General features: G+C 49.3%; 1 protein-coding gene across 4 annotated transcripts in view; it reads right to left on the bottom strand.

Moving 5' to 3' along the window:
- The window catches only part of tp63 (tumor protein p63), a 374605-nt gene that overhangs the window by 100052 nt on the left and 254221 nt on the right, over positions 1-20332 (bottom strand). For all 4 annotated transcript variants that reach the window (XM_085989633.1, XM_085989636.1, XM_085989632.1 and 1 more), the window contains one exon: positions 7301-7552. In XM_085989633.1, the coding sequence (XP_085845759.1) occupies positions 7301-7552 (252 nt within the window). The remainder of the gene's footprint in view (positions 1-7300; positions 7553-20332) is intronic.

Raw genomic sequence — 20332 nt, 5'->3', positions numbered from 1 at the left:
ACACTTCTACACACAAAGGGTGGTAGACGTTTGGAACTCTCTTCCGCAAACAGCAATTGATGCTAGATCAATTGTTAGATTTAAATCTGAGATTGATAGCTTTTTGTTAACCAAAGGTATTAAGGGATATGAGCCAAAGGCGGGTATATGGAGATAGGTTGCAGATCAGCCATGATCTGATTGAATGGCGGAACAGGCTTGAGGGACTGAATGGCCTCCTCCAGTTCCTATGTTCCTAAAAATTACCACTTCAACCGGGGCAATACTTAAACATCTTAACTTTGGAGAAAAACTCCATTCTGCTGACTACAGAGAAAAAAAAAATCAAGGGGCACGAGCTTTAAAAAATAAAAAAATGACATCTATTTGCTTCAGTTATTCCAGGGAATTGAAGCTGGATGTAACGGAGGCTTTTCAAATGGAGGAGCCTGCAGCTGGAGATTTTCCCTTCGGAGAACCTGCAGCACAGGAGGAAGCCACGGCTGGACTGACGAGACACGGCTGTGGTAGACAGCGCAATCTGTAAAATGCCCAACAGTTACAGTACTTTCTTAAGTTGGGACTCTGCACTGAATGTCCGAGCTGACAAACTGTAAACTTGACGTGAAGAAACCTCCTCGGATGCGATGGAGTTTCAGGGTGTGAAATGCCCACTGAAGGAGACTCAATCATCGTGTTTAAAAGGCAATTAGCGGGCGGAGCCCGCGATCTGGCACTGCCAGTGAACGGGGCTGATCCAACAGGCAACCTGGGGCGCACAGTTACTGCTGCCTGTTACAATGATACAAGACGGGAAATTACAGGCTGCACCTTCTGATTTCCCCAAGACACGCGAGCCCCGCTCCAGACTGCTAGATAAACACTTAAAGGAAAATATTAAAAGGGCGTGGAGGAAGAGCAGGAAAATAGGATGAGAATAGCTAGCTCATTGAAACATATAAGATTCTGAGGGGGATTGACAGGGTAGATGCTGAGAGGCTGTTTCCCCCTGGCTGGAGAGTCTAGAACCAGGGGTCACAGTCTCAGGATAAGGGGTCGGCCATTTAGGACTGAGATGAGGAGGAATTTCTTCCCTCAGAGGGTGGTGAATCTTTGGAATTCTCTACCCCAGAGGGCTGTGGAGGCTCAGTCATCGAGTATATTCAAGGCTGAGATCGATAGGTTTTTGGACTCTTAGGGGAATCAAGGGGTATGGGGATAGTGCAGGAAAGTGGAGTTGAGGTAGAAGATCAGCCATGATCTCATTGAATGGCGGAGCAGGCTCGAGGGGCTGAATGGCCGACTCCTGCTCCTATCTTCTATGTTTCTATGATCTCATTGAATGGCGGAGCAGGCTCGAGGGGTCGAATGGCCAACTCCTGCTCCTATTTCTTATGTTCTTAGCTCCAGTTGGGAAGTTGGCTCAGGGTCAATGCGATGAAAGATCTCCTTCTGTAGTGAGGTTTCAAAGATTCTATCCGTCAAAATTAAATTGCCGAAAATGAAAGATTTGTAAGATGCGTCATTTTCTTCACTCACAGCCTAAGCAGCCAAAGTGCTAATTCAATTTGCCAGTTTTAGTATTTTCCACTACAGGGAAAGTCAGCCACTGATGCCAGATAAACCTTGCAAAGATCAAGCTGGACTCTGCCACCCTCCAACCAGCAGGCCCTCCAGCATCTTCGTATTATCGGCACCACTGTGACCAGGAATGTCTCAGTCTGTGACAGCTACCGGACTGTGAAGTGAGCGAGACGGCAGCACGTTCCAAACCGTGTCCGCACCTCAGGCCAGCGCAGCCGGGGGGTGACCATGCATTCAGATCTGACGCCGGTGGCGGATGTGTGGTGTGCTCGGGGCAGCGAAATCAGAAATGCATTGAGAACGTGTAAATGAGTTTAGAGTTTTATTACAACGAGCGGACAATGTGAATCTGCCACTGCCTTCCTCCAATAATTTCAAACTCCTGCGACTCTTCATATCTTCCTCCTCTCCCGTGCGCCTAACATCTGGAGTGCAGTGGTGCCCGTACACTTCGCTGCATCAAGAGGAAATGGCCTTCTCTCTCGGACTTTACCCAGAGAGAAACCGTGGTTGGTGACACCGGAGCGGAGATTTCTTTCATGCCGCTACCCCTGTACGATGGGCCGGGCCCACTCACACTGATTGCATAATGAGGCCTCTTAAATTATGTTATTTGGAAAAACAATCAAGAGTTATTTTCTCCTGGGCTCGTTTGGCTAATTTGTCAATTGTTAAAAAGGGCACTGGAGAAAAGCACAGAAAGTCACCCATTTAAACCAAACTTTATTCAAGTACAAAAAGGAAACCTACAAACGCTGACTAAGGTCTCCGCCCAAAATGTTCATCGATTTTCTTTTCACAAATTCTGACAAACCAGCTGTATGTATCCTGCATTTTATCCTTTTATATGTTTGTGTATATATTTGATTTACTTCCAGCTCTTTCTGATTTCCATTAAGAGCTTTTTTTTTTAAATGTAGGCACATTCCAGTAAACTGAGCAATCTATAGAATCACAGCTTCCGTGGCTCATGTGATGTGGAAAACAAGCCACAACAGGTCCTAGGGCATCAACAAGTTTGTGCCTCATCACATGTTGAACGGGCTGGTAGCAGATGTTCCCTGCGTGCTGCAGCTTGCTCCTTGCTCAAATATTTGAATGAAAACTATAAAGTCTTGATTCTTGTGTGGCTCTCCTGAGGGGAGAGTTTTGTCACTGATACTCAGCGAGACACAATAATACAACACCGATTGAAACCATCCCTGGACAACCCAGTGCCGCTGCTTGTAACCAGGCAGAGCAATGCATGTCTGAGCCACTGGTCTTTGAGGCTGCAAAGGTGCAGTCCATGAGCTTCAGGACGTGCACAGGGACTTTAAACTCACGCTCCCGGTACAAACGGGTCTCGGTGTTCTGATTAATCCACCATCGAAGCAACAGCAGTGAAACTCAAACAGGACAAAGCAGCAATCTGCCTGCACCGTGAGGGCTGCTTAACCGGCAATGCTGCATGGGCCCAGCTCAACATCCGATTCCCTAGCCCAGCCCCTCGACACAACTCCATCCTGACACTGTGTTTACGGAGCTCGCTCCGTTAACTGGTCTCCAAGGAAGACCAGGACAAGGCAGCAGGAGAACAGTGAAGAGTGGAGCACTTCAGCCGTGTTGATTTTGCCCTCCCTGTACCCCATCTCCCGGCACACTAACGGTAAAAGCACCCCAACGAGCATCGGTTCCTCAGAGCTAGGCAACTTGTGCTGCTTTTAATTACAGTGCGGTCAGCAACATCACTCCAGATCACTGCGGCAGCGAGCAAAGGAGCAGGAATGGGGTCAACACTGTGCCACCTGCTGCCAGGTTGCCTAACTACAGGCTGCCACAGCCGGATTCTGACCTGTGCAGATCCTTAGTAACAACCAGGACACAGAATCCGTGTTCCTGACTTCCCAATGACTGCGCTCGCACGGGGCTCCCTGTGGGGAGCGAGCCTGTTGGTGCCAACCCTGTGCAATCTGGCTCCACAATATCAACAACCTGGATTCCACAAAACTGGCAGCAAAGGCGAACAGAAGGATCTCCGTGCTCCATTAAAGCATTAAAATCCAGCGGCTAATCTGTCCAAACCTCAGTCACTTTGACCATGAGCGGGTGTCTCTGCCAGGTACAACTGTGAAATGCTGCGCTAATGAAGCGCACACGATTCCTTGAGCCCATTCCCGGTCACTGTTACACTGCGCACTGATCCTGATACAAGGCTATAGCTCTCAGTACTTGAGCTCTGTGTTTACCAGTTCTAATCGATAGATCTATCGCACAGTCCCCCAACTTTAGTACGTGTAAGAAAATATTACAAGAGATATCAGGTATCTTCTGTTGACACAGTAAAGACACAGTAAAACCACAGGAAAGGAAATCTCTCCATTGAGCAACAATCAAAATACATAAAAGGCCCCATTCAGTCCCTTTAATCAGAATAATTCAATCTGTGTAATTCATAGAATCACAGCACAAATGGAGATCACTAAACCCATTGTGTCAGCACTGCCACTTCAACTGAAGCCATCTACTCGAATCCCATTTCCCTGCCCTTTCCCGTATCTGTTTATACTCGGCCTTTTCAAATCCTCACCCAATTCCCTCGCAAATGCTGCTAACAGTCTCTGCCCAGCAGCCCCTTGCAGTGAAGCATTCCACCTTTGAATAACTTTCTGTGAAAACATTCCTTCCAACGCAATTCTTCCGTGATAATCTCAGTCTGTGCCCCTTGTTATTGATTCACCAGCCAGTGAGTAATAATCTCAGTCGGTGCCCCTTGTTACTGATTCACCAGCCAGTGAATGATAATCTCAGTCTGTGCCCCTTGTTATCGATTCACCAGCCAGTGAATGATAATCTCAGTCTGTGCCCCTTGTTATCGATTCACCAGCCAGTGAATGATAATCTCAGTCTGTGCCCCTTGTTATTGATTCACCAGCCAGTGAATGATAATCTCAGTCTGTGCCCCTTGTTATTGATTCACCAGCCAGTGAGGAATAATCTCAGTCTGTGCCCCTTGTTACTGATTCACCAGCCAGTGAATGATAATCTCAGTCTGTGCCCCTTGTTATCGATTCACCAGCCAGTGAATGATAATCTCAGTCTGTGCCCCTTGTTATCGATTCACCAGCCAGTGAATGATAATCTCAGTCTGTGCCCCTTGTTACGATTCACCAGCCAATGAATGATAATCTCAGTCTGTGCCCCTTGTTACTGACTCACCAGCCAATGAATGATAATCTCAGTCTGTGCCCCTTGTTACGATTCACCAGCCAGTGAATGATAATCTCAGTCTGTGCCCCTTGTTACGATTCACCAGCCAATGAATGATAATCTCAGTCTGTGCCCCTTGTTACGATTCACCAGCCAATGAATGATAATCTCAGTCTGTGCCCCTCGTTATCGATTCACCAGCCAGTGAATGATAATCTCAGTCTGTGCCCCTTGTTACTGACTCGCCAGCCAGTGGGAACCATCTTCACTGCTTACCCTCCCAAAATCACTTCTGCATTCCCCTTAACTTTCTCTGTTCTAGTGAAACAAGCCCCAATTATTCAAGTTTTTCTTCACAACTATACTCTGTCTTACGAAAGGTCCTCGACCTGAAACATTAACTCTGTTTCTCTCTCCACAGATGCTGCCTGACCTGCTGAGTGTTTCCAGCATTTTCCAGTTTTTATTTATAATCTGTCATTCCTGGACTCACCCGTCAATCTTTGACATGCATGGAAGTTACAACGAGGACACAGACCGTTCGGCCCAGCTTTACCCTCCACACAAGCAAACTTTCCTAATGTTCCCGTGTCGCTTCATTCCCTTTCCATTCATCGATCTAATCTGATCTGGAAAGTTGACAGATTGTGTCTCAACTAATCCCACAGCCTCACGACTCTCTGTGTGAAGAGGTTTCTCCTGCCCTATGTTCTAAATCTCTTACATTTAATCCCTCGCTCTTCACCCCTCAACCACTGAAAAAGGTCTGCTTCTCTCCACTACTCCCCATCCTTTGATCATTTTAAAAACTTCCATCATATCGCCCCGTAATCTGCGATGTTCGAATGAAAAGATTTTTCCATTTGCTGTACCCTTTCTGTGGATGGAATGAGTTTGCATAATTTCCTTCCAGTTGTGGACTGACCAAAGTCTTGTACAGATTCAGCATCACTTGCTCTTATATTCAAAGCCTCTTTGTACAAAAGCCCATTCCCTTTTTCAATGGCCTTTCCCCCCCATACTCCCACCTTTAAAGATCTGGGCATCAGAATTTAATGGTAACAGTGTCTGGCACAACTGTTCTTCACACCTCTCCACATCTGATCAGTCGTACTGAATAGAAATGTTTTCCCTCTCTACAGAATGATTATATCATCTGGGAATGTGTCATTTGGGACATCTCCATCCCAGTTGCTCCCTCTCAGTTCTGATTAGGAAGCAGGCACATCCTAGCAGTGACTCTGCACAGAAAGAACTATTCCGACTAGTAGGACTAGTCAAGTCTGGACAAAATGACAAAGTAAGTGGGGAAAAATGTAAAGCCAGAAAGGATGATTCAATGGAACAGCATTCCCCGAAACCCCAGGGTTTCAGTACTCACATAAATAAGGAGGCCTTCGTACTTTCAAATGTTGCTCCACCCCAACACCGACTCCCAACCACAGGACATTTTTTCCTATTCACCTCATCAAAACACCTCATTATTTTAAATCCCTCTATTAAATCTCCTCTTGGCCTTCTCTGCTCCAGTGGGCACAGTCCCAGTATCTCAAGTCCCTCCTCTAAACAGCGCTGGCACCATCCTGGTGGATCGACACTGCACGCTGTCTATGGCTACAATGTCCTTTCTAGAATAGGCCCCCAAACTGTCTCGAACTGTGGGCTAACCAGGGTCCTGTACAGATTGAGCAATGCTTCTTTACTCTGTACCCCTCTATGTCCCATTTATAAAACCCAACATTCGGCTGGCCTTTTTATGGCTTTATCTACCTACACTCACACTTTCAGGGAATGATGTATCTGAACCTCTCTGTTCTGTTCCTCCATAATAATCCGCCTCTTCTTATTGGGTGCTTGTTCCTATTCCTCGTGTTTCCTCCCAAAATCTATTATTTTACACTTTCCCATATTAAATTGCATCTGCCCCCTGTCTGCCCATTCCGCTAATTCCACCAAAGCTCACTGCTTTCCAATGTTGAAAGCTGGTGAATCTTCCAAGAGGAGATAGAGACACAACACACCCCACCTCGCTCCCCACTCTCGCTCCCTCTCCCCCACCCCCTCGCTCGCCGCTCTCCCTCGCTCTCCCCCACTCGCTCCCCCCTCTCCTCTCCCCCCTGCCCCCACCTCTCCCCCACTCGCTGTCCCCCCCTCGCTCCCCGCTCTTCCCCTCTCTTAGCCCGCTCTACCCTCCCCCCACGCCCTCCCCCACTCGCCGGGCTCTCCCTTCCCCACACTCTCACCCTTCCCCCCATACCCCCCACGCTCTCCCTCCCCCCCCAGCTCTCTCCCCAACTCGCCGCGCTCTCCCTTCCCCCCAGCTCTCTCCCTTCCCCCCAGCTCTCACTCTTCCCCCCACACCCCCCCTCGGCCTTTATTTTCAGTGGGATGTGCGGTTCTTCTTTAGGCAAATCCTAGCACATCAACTGTAACCAAGTGACATTTTTCTGCCTGAATCGCTGGGCCCGTTCTACAAGTGGTCAGACACATCTCGAGAATGGCCAAAAGCAGCGCGCCCTTTGGGTCACTGTCGGCGGCGGTTACTTACTGTCCATGTAGCAGACTTGGCCGTACTCGACTGCTGAAACGACACATCAAAGCCATGTGGGCCCGGGTAGTCGGTGTTTGATGGGATGGCTGGCGAGGGAGAGAGGGTTTCGAAGGTGGAGCTGGGCTGAGCGTACGGCGAGGGTGCGGTGACATTGGGGGCGTGCTCGTTGTTATAGGGGCTGGTGGAGGAGGAGCCGTTCTGTATCTGTTGCTCCATGCTGTTGAGGAGCCCCAGGTTTGTGTACTGAGGCTGCAGGGGGGAGAGAGAGAGAGAGAGAGAGAGAAACATGCCATTAGCAACATTCACATCAGTTAAATTCAAACATTACCGCGCTGAATGACCGCCCAGGTTGCACACAACAGGACTTGTTATTTTTCTAAAGATTTTTTTGCAATGTTTAAAAACGAATCACCCAAGTATGTCACTGTTCAATCACTGGAGAAAGAGAGTTTCAAAGTTCATTTATTTTGTTACCGACACACTGGAAATGATTGTTTATTTGAAATACGGCGGTATAAATTACTTTGAATGGTTCATCACCTGCGTTGCACAGAATGAGTGCGTTAAGCAGCTGTACAAGAATTGCACTGATGATAACTTCTATCCTAAAATATCTGCTTTCTGAAAACGGATTACGCCTACTGCTGCCGATCAGCTATGATCTACTTGAAGAGTGGAGCAGGCCCAAGGGGCTGAATGGCCCACACCTGCTCCTGATGTTCCTACTTAAGATGAAGTTAAAATTCCACCGGCCAAAGGTTTTCCCTACACCACTGGGGAGACCAAACGCAGATTAGGTGACCGCTTTGTGGAACACCTCCGTTCAGTCCGTAAGGGTGACCCTGAGCTTCTGGTGGCCTGTCACTTTAATTCTCCGCTCCACTCCCACTCTGACCTCTCCATCCTCGGCCTCTTACACTGTTCCAATGAAGCTCAACGTAAGCTCGAGGAACAGCACCTCATCTTTCGATTAGGCACTTTACAGCCTTCTGGACTCAACATAGAGTTCAACAATTCCAGATCATAACCTCGGCCCCTATTTTTTCAGATGGCAGTTGTTGATGATTCTGCTGTTCCCATTTACACCTCTTCTGGACCCATCTTTTGTTCTTTAACCTGTCCCATTACCATCTCCTTTTGCCTCGCACCATCATCCCTTTTGCATTTAATCTCTCCTGCCTTCCAGCCTATCACAGACCGTCCTTTTGTTCCTTCCTCCCCCCTCTCTCTGCCCCTGCACTTGCTTAAAATCTGTTACACCTCTAACTTTTTCCAGTTCTGACGAAGGGTCATCGACCTGAAACATTAACTCTGTTTCTCTCTCCACAGATGCTGCCTGACCTGCTGAGTATTTCCAGCATTTTCTGTTATAATTTCAGATTTCCAGCATCCGCAGTATTTTGCTTCTGTATTAATTAAAATCGCCAGCCACTCGGATCAAAATCACTCAGCTCCTCAATACTGAAGGCAAAATTCTCATCTCCACCTTTCCATATTAGAACAGGTTCATCACATTTCCACGTCCCTCAGCGGGGAGATACACTGTCCCTCCCCCCTCACCCCACAGCGGGACACCTCCTTCTCCCAGCGGGAGACACACTGTCCTTCCCCGCTCCCCGCAAGCGGGACACCCCGCTCTCCCCCCCAAGCGGGACACACCCTCCTCCCAGCGGGAGACACACTGTCCCTCCCCCCTCACCCCACAGTGGGACACACCCTCCTCCCAGCGGGAGACACACTGTCCCTCCCCCCTCACCGGGACACCCCCTTCCCAGCGGAAGACACACTGTCCCTCCCCCCTCCCCGCAAGCGGGACACCCCCTTCTCCCAGCGGGAGACACACTGTCCCTCCCCCCTCCCCGCAAGCGGGACACCCCGCTCTCCCCCCCCCAAGCGGGACACCCCGCTCTCCCCCCCCCCAAGCGGGACACACCCTCCTCCCAGCGGGAGACACACTGTCCCTCCCCCCTCCCCGCAAGCGGGACACCCCGCTCTCCCCCCCAAGCGGGACACACCCTCCTCCCAGCGGGAGACACACTGTCCCTCCCCCCTCAGCAGGACACACCCTCCTCCCAGCAGGAGACACACTGTCCCTCCCCCCTCACCCCACAGCGGGACACCCCCTTCTCCCAGCGGAAGACACACTGTCCCTCACCCCACAACGGGACTCCCCCTTCTCCTCACCCCACAGCGGGACACCTCCTTCTCCCAGCGGGAGACACACTGTCCCTGGTTTTTCTCAGTTTGCTATCCTTTACCCTGGTCAGGTAATCAGCCATGTTGTATTGTCTGTTTAGGGCCAAGTAGCAATTGAGTTTGCTTTGGGTTTTTGTTGTTTCTGCCCAATATGACAGATATTTTTCCTTTTGCTTAGCGACGATTGTGTTGGGTCGAATTCTTTGTGTTACGCTGTCACTGTCCTGGGGCTGGTTATTGTTAGTAGTTACTTCACTGAGTCCCAGGACTAGTTGACTGAGGGTATTCTTCTTTATGGTCCTCTCTTGGCATTTCAGGGCGTCGTAATGATACATTGGGGATTGCTCATTTCTAGGTGTTTCCAAAATTTGGTGGCTCTTTTTTGGATAGTGATTATTAATGGATATTGGCCTAGTTCTGCCCTGCATGCATTGTTTACGGTTTTCCTTTGAGTCCGGAGGATACTTTTACAGAATTCTACATGTAGGATCTCAATTGGATGTTTGTCCCATTTTGCAAATTCTTGTTGTGTTAGCGGTCCCCACACCTCACTGCCATAGAGTGCAATTGGTTCAATTACTGATTTGAAAATTTTGAGCCAAATGCTAATTGGGATTTCTATTTGGATTGATTTTTTAATGGCATAGAAAGCCCTGCTTGCTTTCTCTTTCAGTTCATTCACAGCCAGATGAAAATTTCCCGTAGAACTGATTTTTAAGCCCAAGTATGTGTAGTTAGTGGTTTGTTCAATTTTGGTTGTTCCTAGTGTGAAATTTATTTTGGGTCCCTGATGTCTGGATCTTTGCTGGAACACAATGACTTTGTTTTTTTGGGGATTTATTGTCAGGGCCACCCCCCCCAAGCGGGACACCCCCGCTATCCCCCCCCCCCCCAAGCGGGACCCCCCCCCCCCCCAAGCGGGACACCCCCCACTCCCCCACAAGCGGGACACACCCCCACCCCCCCCCCCAAGCGGGACACCCCCTCTCCCCCCCAAGCAGGACACCCCTCTCTCCCCCCCCCAAGCAGGACACCCCTCTCTCCCCCCCCAAGCAGGACACCCCCCTCCCAGCGGAAGACACAGCAGGACACCGCCCCCCCCCCCCCCCATCAGCAGGAGACACACTGTCCCTCCCCTTCCCTTCCCCTCAGCAATATGCTTCATCATTAGCAGTCTCGTCACTGTGAGCTGCTCGGAGGACTGATGGCCGGTGAAAGTATTCTCCAGTAAAGCACAGATCATTGGATCTCAGACAGAGTAAATTACAAAAAGGTCCTCCCACAGCACTAGTCACACAGATCAGTCAAGGCATTTATTACCTTTGTAATAATTACAAATGAGAGATAGAAAGAAAGAGATATACACAGATGTCAAACAACTCAAAACCGATACCCTTTGCACACCAATGGGGCAAATAATCCCAGGACACATGGAATACCATGTACCTACCTTGGGAGACTGCTTGAGATTAAGGGAAGACTTGGATTTATGGACTAGGATCTACATAAGAATTAGGAACAGGAGTCGGCCATTCGGCCCCTCAAGTCTGCTCCACCATTCAATAAGATTATGGCTGTTCATCGACCTCATCTCCACTTTCCCAGCCACTCGGGCAATGGTATTATCAGGCTCCTCGACTGTGTTAATGGGAGGTTAGATTTGGAGAATACTCGTTCAAGCTGCTAGAATGCTTCTTGAAAGATGCTGCTGGGTAGCGCAACGAGTGGTTAGGTACGAACTGAAAGCATCCTCCCCCGCTGGGGTCCCCGTCTCGGGCAGGCTCAGGGACAGCATCCTCCCCCGCTGGGGTCCCCGTCTCGGGCAGGCTCAGGGACAGCATCCTCCCCCACTGGGGTCCCCGTCTCGGACGGGCTGCACAGGGCACGGCTCAGGGACAGCATCCTCCCCCACTGGGGTCCCCGTCTCGGGCAGGCTCAGGGATAGCATCCTCCCCCGCTGAGGTCCCCGTCTCGGGCAGGCTCAGGGACAGCATCCTCCCCCGCTGGGGTCCCCGTCTCGGGCAGGCTCAGGGACAGCATCCTCCCCCACTGGGGTCCCCGTCTCGGGCGGGCTGCACAGGGCACGGCTCAGGGACAGCATCCTCCCCCACTGGGGTCCCCGTCTCGGGCAGGCTCAGGGATAGCATCCTCCCCCGCTGAGGTCCCCGTCTCGGGCAGGCTCAGGGATAGCATCCTCCCTCGCTGGGGTCCCCGTCTCGGGCAGGCTCAGGGGTAGCATCCTCCCTCGCTGGGGTCCCTGTCTCAGGCAGGCTGCACAGGGCACGGCTCAGGGATAGCATCCTCCCTCGCTGGGGTCCCTGTCTCGGGCAGGCTGCACAGGGCACGGCTCAGGGACAGCATCCTCCCCCGCTGGGGTCCCCGTCTCGGGCAGGCTCAGGGACAGCATCCTCCCCCGCTGGGGTCCCCGTCTCGGGCAGGCTCAGGGACAGCATCCTCCCCCGCTGGGGTCCCTGTCTCGGGCAGGCTGCACAGGGCACGGCTCAGGGACAGCATCCTCCTGAGCAAAGGGAAGAGTCGTAAAAGCACCATCCACCTGTGGACCTGCACATCAGCGACACCGCTTCGGGGGCTTTGCTAGCAATTACAGTCTGGTCAAATGAAGTTAAACTTCTCGTGACACAATTTTGTGCTGGTAAAGATAAAATTCTGAAGTTCTCCCAGCGGAATCTGTGCTCAACTCTTGATGCCCTCTGAAGGTCACCCAGCAGCCCTATTGCCACGTCACCCCCAAGACCAAACCTACTGGCAGTTTAAACACACCAAACAACCCGTACTGGCACAATAACCTCGACACTGACCTTTTCTAACAAATAATGTACAGAATTGGGAAAGAAACTGAATTACTGAGGCTTCTTGGTGAATCAACTTAATGCACATCGGCACTGTACTTTCATCCCATTTAATATACCCCAGGGACCGCAGTAAATCAGGTTAATATAGCCCAGGGACCGCAGTAAATCAGGTTAATATACCCCAGGGACCGCAGTAAATCAGGTTAATATAGCCCAGGGACCGCAGTAAATCAGATTAATATACCCCAGGGACCGCAGTAAATCAGGGCTAAACAGTGATCCTATTTAATACACAGTAACATTACGGAGATGGATTGCTTCACCGTACAGCCCTGATAGACGAATTACCCCGGTAACCTGTTACCCAATTAATGAAAACTCCAACATTGATAATTGGCAGCCAGACAGCTCCTGAAATCCGGTCGGCAATGACTTCTCTTTTTCAGTTCACAACTCGATGAAACTACAATATTGTAATCTTACTAAATGTTAGTTCTGTCCAGTAAAGCGGTTTATTTCAGTGGGACTTGACTTTCCCATGAAAGCACACACAAGATCACTGTCCAGGTCCACCCTGCCTTTTATGATGCTTCTCAATTTATGATAACGTGAGTTAACCGGCTGTGATATTTCATTCAAGAAGTCAAAACCACACTGGAATTACACCCTCCGGCCAACGGTGATGCTGCAGTTTAAATAAAAGTAAGAGAATCGACTTTAAATTAATTCCGAACTTGATGCGATCATTCTTCCGGCTTGTACGTATGTTGAATTCTTTTTGAAAATACAACTTTAGCATGAAAAAAACAAACAATCCGAAATTCTACTTAACACCAATTCAATCTCCCTCCCCAGCCACTGCCCGAGACTGAGCCAGACTGTCTGCAGCCTCCGTGTTCTACACCACCCCGAGCTGGGTTTCCGACCCCACATCCTCCATCACAAAGACCACCTCCTTCCTCAGCTCATCTGCTGATGAAACCTCCTCCTTGCTTTTGCCACCTCCACACTCGACTATTCCAATGGTCTCCTCTCTAAACTTCAGTTCATCCAAAACTCTGCTGCCCGTAGCCTATTCCTTACCACTCTGCTCACCCATCACCCCTGTCCTTATTGACCTACATTTGTCTGCTGTGGCTCAGTGGGCAGCACTCTCTCGCCTCTGAGTCAGAAGGTTGTGGGTTCAAGTCCCACTCCAGAGACTTGCGCACATAAATCTAGGCTGACACTCCGGTGCAGTACTGAGGGAGCGCGGCACTGTCGGAGGTGCCACCTATCGGATGAGACGTTAAACCGAGGCCCCGTCCGCTCTCTCGGGTGGACGTAAAAGATCCCATGGCCACTATTTTGAAGAGGAGCAGGGGGAGTTCTCCCGGTGTCCTGGCCAATATTTATCCCTTAATCAACATCACTGAAACCACCAGATGATCTGGTCATTGTCACATTGCTGTTTGTGGGAGCTTGCTGTGCGCAAATTGGCTGCCGCGTTTCCTGCATTACAACAGTGACTACACTTCAAAAGTACTTCATTGGCTGTAAAGCGCTTTGAGACGTCCGGCGGTCGTGAAAGGCGCTATAGAAATGCAAGTCTTTCTTTCTTACAGTGGCTCTTGGTCCCCAGCAACTGCAGGTTAAGAATTCTCATCCTCACGTTTAAATCCCTCCATGGCGTTGCCTCTTCCCATCTCTCTAACCTCCCCAAACCCTACAGCCCCCAGCGGAACTTGGCCTTCCTTCAACTCTGGCTTCTTAGGCATCGCCAGCATCCCTTCGGCCCGCCATTGGTGGCCGTGCCTTTCGCCATCTGAACCCCACACTCTGGAACTCCCTCCATAAACTTCTCCGCCTCACTTTCCTCCTTTAAGACCCTCCTTAAAACCTACCTCTTTGGCCAAGCTTTTGGCCACTCTTCCAAATATCTCCTTCTTTGGCTCAGCGTCCAATTATGTCTGACTGCACCTCTGGAACACAGAAACAGGAGGAGGCCATTCAGCCCCTCGAGCCTATTCCTCTATTCAATGAGATCATGGCTGATCTGCGACCGATCTCCATATACCCGCCTTTGCCCATATCCCTTAATACCTTTGGTTAACAGAAAGCTATCAATCTCCGATTTAAAATTAACAATTGGTCCAGCATCAATTGCCGGTTGTGGACGAGAGTTCCAAACTTCTCCCGCCCTTTGTGTGTAGAAATGTTTCCTAACTTCACTCCTGAAAGGTCTGGCTCTAATTTTTAGACTCTGCCCCTAGTCCGAGAATCCCCAACCAGCGGAAATAGTTTCTCTCTATCTACCCTATCTGTTCCCCTTAATATCTTGAACTTTGATCAGATCACCCCTTAACCTTCTAAATTCTGGGGAATACAGCCCTAATTTGTGTAATCCCTCCTCATAACGTAACCCTTGAAGTCCGGGTATCATTCTGGTAAACCTACGCTGCACTCCCTCCAAGGTCGATATATCCTTCCGGTGTGGTGCCCAGAACTGCTCCCAGTGCTCCAGGTGTGGTCTAACCAGGGTTTTGTACAGCAGCAGCATAACTTCTACCCCCTTGTACTCTAGTCCTCTGTGGAGCACCTTGAGATGTTTTCCTACATTAAAGGTGCTATATAAATGCGAGTTGTTGCTTTGGAGGTTCAGCACACTCCTGGTGTAGTTAAGTTGGTTCTGGAGACAAGAAACACTCACTGATGTGCTAAATGATATAAAAATGACTAAAACCAACGAGTAAATCCAGACTGATTGTTGATTCAGTCCAGGACATTGCAGTCAGGGTGAAGGAACTCAACAAACTACAAAAAACGGAACCAACTTAGAATCAGTTCCCCAGCCCGCACTGGACACAAAAAAAAATGCGAAAGAATTTCAATTTCAAATCTGCACACAGAGCAGTGGATTGGCCAACAAGGCCGGGGCTCAGTGGGTAGCACCCTCGCCTCTGGGTCAGAAGGTTGTGGGTTCAAGTCCCACTCCAGAGACTTGAGCACAGAAATCTAGGCTGACACTCCCAGTGTGGTATTGAGGGAGCACCGCACTGTCGGAGGGGCAGTACCGAGGGAGCGCTGCACTGCCGGAGGGGCAGTACTGAGGGAGCGCCGCAATGTCGGAGGGGCAGTACTGAGGGAGCGCCGCATTGTCGGAAGGGCAGTACTGAGGGAGCGCTGCACTGTCGGAGGGGCGGTACTGAGGGAGCGCCGCACTGTCGGAGGGGCAGTACTGAGGGAGCGCTGCACTGTCGGAGGTGCCGTCTTTCGGATGAGACCTTAAATCGAACATAAAAACAGTTGCTCTCACAGGTGGATGTAAAAATCCCACTGAACTATTTTGAAGAAGAATAGGGGAGCTCTCCTCAGTGCCCTGAGTCAATATTTACCCCTCAATCATCATCACTAAAACAGATTATCCAGTTATTATCACATTGCTGTTTGTGGGAGCTTGCTGTGCGCAAATTAGCTGCTGCGTTTCCCACATTACATCAGTGACCACACTTCAAAAAGTACTTCATTGGCTGTAAAGCGCTTTGGGACGTCCGGTGGTCGTGAAAGGCGCTATAGAAATGCAAGTCTTGCTTTAAGAGATTTGCAAATTTGAACATATAATTCAATTTTTGTTCCATTTTTGGCATTACCTTTAAATTTATAATAGTTTCAGAACTACAGAATTTAAAATAAAATGATTGCCGCTGACACTATTCTCCTGCCAGGACGGTCACTGAAGATCCACTGACTGTGTCTGTACCACCAACCAGTCGCTTTGCGACAGCATTGCCCTTAGACAAGGTACAGCAGTCACCGTATGGAAATGAGTGAGAAATCCAAACGCCATTTAGTTTCTAGATGTGTGTCTATAACAACTGTCAATGTTCGCAATGATAACCCTGCAGACTGCTGTGAAGTTACCGAATGAGTGAGATGGAGACGAGGAATATGGACAAGATAAAGCAAAAGGACATGGTCGGTCCCTTTGTGCTTAACTTTTATTAAAAATAAACTCAACATTAAGTTGAATTACATTTCATTTATGGTCATAAGTTGAATGCACTGCAGACAGTGAGCGAAACATACAAGCCTGGTAAAGACACTTGGTATGGCATTATTGTAACAGTGATTAACTTATCTAGAAGGGTTAATGTTTCCATTGAAAGACAGTCTTGCATCTCTCCATCGCCTTTCACGGCCTCAGGATGTCCCAAGGCACTTTACAGCTAATGAAGTGCTTCTGAAGTGTTGTCACTGTTGTAATTTGGGAAACATGGCAACCATATTGTGCACAGCAAGCTCCCACACACAGCAATGTGATCATGGCCAGATAAACTGTCTTAGTGACGTTGGTTGAGGGGTAAATATTAGCCAGGACACCGGGGAGAACTCGAGGGAGAACTCCCCTGCTCTTGTTTCAAACAGTGCCATGGGATCTTTTACGTCCACCTGACAAGGCAAATGGAACCTTGGTTTAACGTCTCATCCAAAAGACAGCTGCTCCAACAGTGCAGTGCTCCCTCAGTACTGCCCCTCCGACTGTGCAGAGCTCCCTCAGTACTGCCCCTCCGACAGTGCGGCGCTCCCTCAGTACTGCCCCTCCGACAGTGCGGCGCTCCCTCAGTACTGCCCCCTCTGGGAGTGTGGCGTCTCTCGGTACTGCCCCTCCGACAGTGCTGCGCTCCCTCAGTACTGCCCCCTCTGGGAGTGTGGCGTCTCTTGGTACTGCACTGTCGGAGGGGTAGATTTAGTGCTCTGGTCTCTGGAGCAGTGTCAGTTCTAGTTCACATTTTATATTTAAATCCAGCTCATTTTTCAACTATTGTTCAAAATGTTAAAGGTAACACCTTCAGGGCTGCGGGTTGTGATCCAGGTGCTGAGCTGGAGGTATTACACGCCCCGCACAGAATTCACACACAGACCGCTTCTTATACAATACCCGAGAGAAACTGCTGTTGGTTTATGATGCTGAATATCACGTTGAGTAGGACTGGGGAAATGTACAAACCAATTAATGCCACTTACATCACTGAGTCCTCTGTGGAGACTTTAAATACACCTGGTCACTGAGCGGTTACTGCAGTCCTAAAGCAGTCAATGCTGTCTGAATAATGCAATCCTACGCACCATAAACATGCACCGACCAGAGTACTGCCGCTACAACCTCCCAGAGATGCCGGGGAACATAGGGTCTGATGTAAGGGAGGAACTGAAAGAAATCAGTCTTTGTAGGGAAATGGTGTTAGGAAAATTGATGGGACTGAAGGCTGATAAATCCCCAGGGCCTGATGGTCTACATCCCAGGGTACTTAAGGAAGTGGCCCCAGAGATAGTAGATGCATTGCTGGTCATCTTCCAGAACTCAATAGACTCTGGAACGGTACCCATGGATTGGAGGGTAGCTAATGTTATCCCACTATTCAAAAAAGGTGGTAGAGAAAAAGCGGGGAATTATAGACCGGTAAGCCTGACATCGGTAGTGGGGAAAATGCTAGAGTCCATTATAAAGGATGTAATAGCAGAGCACTTGGAAAGCAGTGACAGGATCGGACAAAGTCAACATGGATTTACAAAAGGTAAATCATGCTTGAATAATCTACTGGAGTTTTTTGAGGATGTAACTGGTAAAATAGATAAGGGAGAACCAGTGGATGTGGTGTATTTGGACTTTCAGAAGGCTTTCAATAAGGTCCCGCATAAGAGATTAGCGTGCAAAATTAAGGCACGTGGGATTGGGGGCAAGGTATTGACTTGGATAGAGAACTGGTTGGCGGACAGAAAGCAAAGAGTTGGAATAAATGGGTCGCTTTCCGAGTGGCAGGCAGTGACTAGTGGGGTACCGCAAGGATCGGTCCTAGGACCCCAGCTGTTCACAATATATATTAATGATCTGGACGTGGGAATTGGATGTAATATCTCCAAATTTGCAGACGACACAAAGCTGGGTGGGAGGGTAAGCTGTGAGGAGGATGTCGTGAAACTCCAGTACGATTTGGACAGGTTGGGTAATTGGGCAGAAACATGGCAAATGCACTATAATGTGGATAAATGTGAGGTTATCCACTTTGGTGGCAAAAACAGGAAGGCAGATTATTATTTGAATGGCAATAGATTGGGAGAAGGGGAAGTGCAAAGAGACCTGGGTGTTATTGTGCACCAGTCGCTGAAGGTAAGCATGCAGGTGCAGCAGGCGGTTAAGAAGGCAAATGGTATGTTGGCCTTCGTAGCAAGAGGGTTCGAGTACAGGAACAAGGATGTCTTGCTACAGTTGTACAGGGCCTTGGTGAGACCGCACCTTGAGTATTGTGTGCAGTTTTGGTCACCTTACCTGAGGAAGGACGTTCTTGCCATGGAGGGAGTGCAGCAAAGATTCACCAGGCTGATACCTGGGATGGCAGGAATGACGTATGAGGAGAGATTGTGTCGATTGGGCTTATACTCACTGGAGTTTAGAAGATTGAGAGGGGATCTCATTGAAACCTATAAAATTCTGTCAGGCCTGGACAGACTAGATGCAGGAAGGATGTTTCTGATGGCCGGGGGGTCCAGAACCAGGGGTCATAGTCTAAGGATAAGGGGTAAGCCATTTAGGACTGAAATGAGGAGGAATTTCTTCACCCAGAGAGTGGTGAACCTGTGGAATTCTCTGCCACAGAGGGCGGTGGAGGCCAATTCATTAAATATATTCAAGAAGGAGTTGGATATATTTCTTGAGGCTAAAGGGATCAAGGGATACGGGGAGAAGGCAGGGACAGGGTACTGAATTTGGATGATCAGCCATGATCTCATTGAATGGCGGAGCAGGCTCGAGGGGCCGAATGGCCTACTCCTGCTCCTATCTTCTATGTTCTATGTTTCTATCCCTGGGAGAGCCGGTTCTGTGGTCCGTGCTGTGGGGATGGACTTTGGCAGCCTGAAGTGTCCGTGGACCATGCAAGTTTCTCCACAAGAGAGAGGGGCCCGTTACTGAGCCTCCAGCTGCACAGCAAGGGTGCACGGTGCGTAGAAAGAGAAGCAGATACCTCCTGAAGCTTGCACCATTTAGGTTTATATAGCGCCTTTACGTCGTAAAATGTCCCAAGGCATTTCACAGGAGCGCTCTCGAACAAAACTTGAGACTGTACCACACAAAGAGATGTCAGGACAGGTGACCAAGGCTGGGACAAAGAGGTAGGTTTTAAGGAGCGATTTGGAGGAGGAGGAGGAGGGAGAGGGGTTTAGGGACACCCATTATGTGGACTTCAGATACCTCGCAGAATGCCAACTGGGTGATCTGGCGATTCCTGCCTCGAGGAATGAGAGTTGTTTCACGAAGCTCCAATACTGAATCCATGTCCCTAGTGGGTGCACTGCTTACAATCCCCATCTCCAACACCCCAGTCACTTTACCCCATGAATCTGCAGCTGGACTTCACACAGTTATTCTGCAGTGTTCCATAAAATTGCTCCTTAGACTAATCCCCAATAAAACCGTAATAAATCTCAGCGAGGTACTGTATACATTTAATACCATCACACTCATTCCAATGCACACATTCCTCAGATGGCTGCTGTCTCCCAGTCACTCTCCAAACACCTATTAATCTGTCTACAGCCATCGTAACTTCGAGTGTCTGTGCAGCTGTCACCCGTGCATTACCTCAGCAGCTGGTGAACTTTCAGGTAAGCAGACACACACACAGCTCGAGGAGAACGTGCCCACAAGGGGCGAGGCAGCAGACAGCCACTGGACTGTGCCGGCTGAAAGCTGTGGGTCAGTTCTGGAAGGGGAGGGGGTGCTGCACATATTCTTCATTAAACCGTGGCTAATCCTCTCAGAGCCACGTGCTGTCTGACAGCTAAACAATTAATGCAATACACTGCAGGTGCTAAAAGGAATTCTATTAAATCTGCTAAGAGGGATAAGATTACTTTCCCCATGGCTGCCCAATGCCACAATATTTTAAAACCAGTTCATTGTCTGCGTGGGGGAAAGCCGACCAGTGTTTGAGGATCAAATCTCCAACCATAAATGGAAGGCGTATCCAGGCTTCCAGCACCT

This window comes from Somniosus microcephalus, chromosome 6 (genome assembly GCF_052327205.1).
Source record: "Somniosus microcephalus isolate GS21.2 chromosome 6, FLI_Smic_1.0, whole genome shotgun sequence".
In the NCBI taxonomy this organism is placed as follows: Eukaryota; Metazoa; Chordata; class Chondrichthyes; order Squaliformes; family Somniosidae; genus Somniosus; species Somniosus microcephalus.
This window is presented reverse-complemented; position numbering and strand designations above follow the sequence as displayed.